Raw genomic sequence first — 5,297 nt, forward strand, 5'->3', positions numbered from 1 at the left:
TACGGTTAACCGCCACAAATCATCAACCCTCCGAGTAGCACGCAACTTAAAAGGACACCCGCACTTTCTCGATCCCGTGTCATCGTGTTTTAGCACCCGGTTTGATTGTACATAACTCCCACCTCGTTCGCAATTCAAAACAACGAAAGCTTTCCGCCTACTATTTCCGTTGTCCGACCTTAAAATAACAATTCCAAATCCAAGTTTACTAGCTTCGTTCTGAACCCAATCAATCAATTGTTCGCGACTACCGAAGCTCCGATCATTTGTAAATTCTTGCCGAACATCAACCGCATTGATCATAGGATTAACATCGATAACCGGATCGTTATTAACGTTAATAACTACTGGAACTACTGCGTCATCGTCTTGCACAATGTTGTCTGGATGCACCATACCTAACAAATGAAAAAATTAGCAAAAGTTTTTCAAAACAGTTTTTTTTTACTGCCAGGGCATATTTCGGAAGTTCATTTCCGAAATTTGTTAGGTAATATATTTCGAAAATGAACTTCCGAACCATATCAGTTTCAGCATAAAATTCATCAATCAATATAGTGAAATAGGGGAATAAATGAGTGATGTTTACCTGAAATTGTAGCTTTCTATGCTCCCTTTAACGTGATCAACGGTTTGAAACTTGATTTTAGGACGAAAAATGGATGGAGATTGATTGGGTTTTGGAGAGGGTTTGGGGAAGTTTTGGAGAAAAATGATGAAATAGTGAAGGAGGGAAATTTGTATATGCAGCAATATTTTCGGAAATGAACTTCCGAAAATATTCACGGTTTTGAATTTTTTTGACTTCGGCAATGTATCTCCGAAAACACCACTTTTTTGGTGTTTTCGAAGATGCGTTTTCGAAGTCAAAAAAAATTCAAAAAAAAAAATAACTTCGGAGATGCATCTCCGAAGCAGGGGCAGTTTTGGGTTTTTGCTGGGGGTGACCCCCATAGGGAGGTGGGTAAAGAAATTTTCTTAATAATTTAGTGACGTTGTAAAAAAAATTTACACGTGTAACTAAATCAAATTACATGAAAATATTATTTTAGAAGAGTCGTTTCTAAATTATATATATATATATATATATATATATATATATATATATATATATATATATATATATATATATATATATATATATATATATATGAATTTGCTATATTTTATGAAAGGGTTATTTAGATTTGATTAATAATTATTAAATAAATAAATAAGTACTAACAATTTTGATGTGGAAAATTGTAAAATTATAATTTAATATTCATTCGTTTTAAAGTTATTGTCGTTTTAACAAATAAAATTTATTTTGAAAGTACTGTCATTCTCACTATTTAATGTAGAAATAATTATTATTTTGTATAGTACTTCCAACGAATTAATAAGGTTAACTTAGTAAAAGAGTAATGTCTTACGACAAAATTATTACATATATTAATCTGTGTGCAAAAATCTTAATCGACGATCATTTTATAGCGAAAGGAGTATAGATATTGTAGTCTACCTAGGGATGGAAATATGTCAGACCGATCTAAGGGGCCTATAACCTAGTCTATTTAAGGTCATGTCAGGCTTATTCAATAAAAAAGTTAGGTTTAGACCTTTTTAAAAGCCAATCTAATTAAATATATCAGACTTAGGATATAAAAAAGTCTATAAAACCTTATAAGTCGGCCTATATATTTGTATATATGAAAATTAGGTGAAATAGATTATGCTATGTGATCTTACCGAGCAGATCAGATGGCCAGCAATAGTGAAGTCTTGAAGTTCCGAACGGTTGATAGGGGAAAAAGGTGTTGTACGTGCAAGGCACTCCGATGCCAAAGTAAGTATATGTTCCACCAGGCACAACAAAGTGAGAGAGTTTTGGGGGTAAGAAAAGATTACCTCGCCCTCTGTGGTGAGACGGCTATTTATAAGAGGTTTATGCGCAAATTGGACTCCTCTTTCTGGGGCAGATATTTAGGTGACGCGTGAACTGATTGTTTACCGGGCACGAGGGTCCCTCGTGGTCGGCTGTCTCGTTAATATGCCCGGAGCGATCGGGCGAATCTTGACACGTGCGGTCTAAATGGTCTTGGGCCGAAGGCTAGGTTGGCCCAATTATATTGATTGGGTTGGTCCAGAACACTGTGTATGCATATATATTATAAAAGAAGTTAAATAGATTGGCCTATATATTTATTTATAGCCCGGTTCAGGAGGCTTCATAATAAAATGGATTATTTGAAAGCCTAAATGTGAAACAGACTTTTAAATAAGCTTTCAGACTGATCAAGCCTTTAAAAAGGTCAGGTCATACCAAAAAAAACTATAATAAATAATAGGACAGACTCACGTCGTTTAAATTTTTCGTAGGTCTGTCTCAGACTTTCTAAAACGGACAAAACTTAGGTACAATTCTTTATATATGGTTCTTACTATTTTCTAATGAAAATATGACAAGTGTATAATTTCCTCTTACACGTATGCAAATTTTTCCTATTTTCACTCACTAAATAATAGTTAAGTATATTTGTCTTATTTTTATTGGAAAATAGTAAAAACCACATCTAAAAAATTGTACCTAAGTTTTGTCCTTCTAAAAGTTAGTCCTATTTTCACCCCTAAACACCCGTTACACTTTATAAATATTATTTAATCTAAAAAGATAAAAATAATCTCACATTATTTAAAAATAGAACTTAAGAATAATTTATAAACATTAATCATACTTCTAAATATAACTAATATCTTTTCTTATCGACAAAATCATGAAGATTCTCACCTCCAAAGCAGATGTCAATTTTTTTAAAAGGAAAAAATTTACCTACAATTTCTTAGATGTGGTTTATGCTATTTATAAATGAAAATATGATAATTATACTTTAACATGATTTAAGGAGTAAAAATAGTATAAAATTGTATGTGTAAAAAAATATTATACATTTGTGATATTTTCATTAAACAATAGTATAAACCACATCTATGAAATTGTATCAAAATATTTTCCTTCTTAAAAATAAAAAGATTAAAATTGCAATTAAACTATTAATTCAATACTTTAAAGTTAAAAATATGTGACATTGCAAATTATAATTCTATGCGTTAATTATAAGTTATACAATTTTTTTATGTCTGGCATACCATTTTTTAATTTTTTTTTTGTCTTTTTAAATTACTCTCTATTTCTCCTTCATCTTCATTTTTCTTCATTGTTGGCATTAAATTTGAAGATAATTGAATTGATCTAAATAGTAATGAAGACAATAAGGCTTTAAAAACAAACATGAACAAAATGCAAAACGATTACTTGTACATTGAGAGTTCTTTCAATGTACCAACCAAACATTATTCTTGAACCCGCAAACAAGGAAGAAATTACATAATCATAGAGTTCCTAATTCTAAGAGCTCTTCAATTCAACATCCTTGTTTGTTTGCCTCAAGTTTCTCCATAAATACCTTCCACTAGCCATGTCAACAAAAACCCAAAATCCATTTTGAATCATCTGAAAACCCAATCAACATTTTGGTTAGTTCAAAAATAAAAAACAACCAAACACAAATAATAAAAATAATAAAAATTCAAATGAATAACCCATTCTACAATATGATGAGTTTTTAAAAAAAAATTAAAAAAAATAGAGGAAAAAAAAAATCAACCAAACATAAAAGGAAAACCCTAAATTTTTATAACATCTAAAAGTAAAAACCTAATCAACATATTCTTATGAATTGAATACAAAAACACAACCAAAAACCCAAAATTCAACATTAAAACATCATCTAAAAACCCAATCAAACACTAAGTCTAAATATATTTATAAATTTTTATTAAAAAATTCAAGATTTTGGAATCTTACATATCAAGAGAAGAAACATTAATTTAAAAAGAAAAAAAAGTAAGGAATAGAAAATAATGAGCCATTATAGAAACATGAATTTGAAGGCTATATACCTTTATGAAACCAAATTGTTCTTTCTTGGAAGATGATTTATCTTCTTCAATTGAATCATCAGAAGCCAAATCAATCTTTGGTGAGGAAAAAACCGTTTTCCATGCATAGTAACCAGCCAAAACCGCAGAGAAGAACACCAAAATAAACCTTAAAGGACACATCTTTGTCAAGAACACAACACAAAGAATGAATTCAAAGGTATGATTTTTATGAAATTGAGGATGAAACAAGGAAAAATAATGACAGCCCACGAATTAAAAAGGGTAGGAGAATGTTGGGTTGGATTTGTTTTTTGAATTTTTTGAGATTTTGATTTTTTGGGTTTTATGATGAGGAGAAGAAAAGGTGTATAAGAAAAAGCAGAAGCTAGAATTAGTAAACGCGCGTTTGGTTGTTTGTTCCCTTGTTTGGGAAAAAAGACAAAATTCTCAACAACCGTGTATTGTGACTTTTTGGGATTATTTGATTTTGATTTGAAGATTTCTGTTTACAATGTCAAGGGATTGTTTGTTTCACCAACTGGCAACTGCATGCCATTTTATTTGCATATTAAGTCAGCTTTTTTGGCTAGATTTGACTATAATTAGTTCAAATTATTGAGTTGTATGATTGAGACTTTATTTTTCTTTACTATAAACTAGTAAACTACCCGTGCTGTCGCACGGGTACATTTATTTATATTATATATATAGTTTGTTTAGATATTTAGAATATTGAATGATAAATATAATTATATAAAAAATTAGATATTCATGAGTTTATATAGGTTAAAATAATTTAGTATAGTTAATTTGTATTCAAATGCATATTGAAAGCAAATTTTATCAAATTTTTTTTTGTGTGAATTTAACTAATTGTGTTCCGTTACAAATAAGAATTGTTAATTAAAATAAAATGGTTATTTAATTGATAGTGCCCCGTGAGAAAAATAAAAAATTTTGACATTTGAAAATAAGAATTTTGTGTCTCAAATAAGTATAATGTCAACTAAAACAAAATATGTATTTTGTTCATAGTGATCCGTGAGAAAAGTAGAAATTTTGACATGTGAAAATAATTTTTTTAATAATTATGAATAATTTTGACATTTGAAAATTATTTTTTTAATAATTATGTTAATTCAATTTATTAAAATTGTGAGCGAAAAAATAATTTGTATAAAAAATTAATGATATTCATGAGTTTGTATAGGTTAAAATAATTTTGTATTCAAATGCATATTGAAAGCAATATTTATCAAAAAAAATTGTGTAAATTTAACTGATCGTGTCCTGTTACAAATTTATTTAATACGATATAGATTTTATTTAAATATACATCTAAATTTGAAATGAGTTATTTAATTATAAAATGA

At 28.9% G+C, this 5,297-nt stretch overlaps 1 protein-coding gene across 1 annotated transcript; it reads right to left on the minus strand.

Annotated features, from left to right (window-relative positions):
• Positions 1-3,206: 3,206 nt before the first annotated feature.
• Positions 3,207-4,478, minus strand: LOC131598840 (uncharacterized). The gene is made up of 2 exons (XM_058871410.1): positions 3,943-4,478; positions 3,207-3,493 (listed from the first exon to the last, which is right to left on the minus strand). Exons 1-2 carry the CDS (start codon positions 4,102-4,104, stop codon positions 3,389-3,391), a joined length of 267 nt encoding a protein of 88 aa, XP_058727393.1. The 5' UTR covers positions 4,105-4,478; the 3' UTR covers positions 3,207-3,388.
• Positions 4,479-5,297: the final 819 nt, after the last annotated feature.

This window comes from Vicia villosa, linkage group LG4 (assembly GCF_029867415.1).
Source record: "Vicia villosa cultivar HV-30 ecotype Madison, WI linkage group LG4, Vvil1.0, whole genome shotgun sequence".
Lineage (NCBI taxonomy): Eukaryota > Viridiplantae > Streptophyta > Magnoliopsida > Fabales > Fabaceae > Vicia > Vicia villosa.

What these genes read in the sequence shown, in the direction of transcription:
- LOC131598840 (XM_058871410.1), bottom strand. Translation starts at nt 4,104, where the DNA reads ATGTGTCCTTTAAGGTTTATTTTGGTGTTCTTCTCTGCGGTTTTGGCT. An exon ending in AACAATTTGGTTTCATAAAG is followed by an intron (nt 3,494 to 3,942) that starts GTATATAGCCTT and finishes TTGGGTTTTCAG; the next exon opens with ATGATTCAAAATGGATTTTG.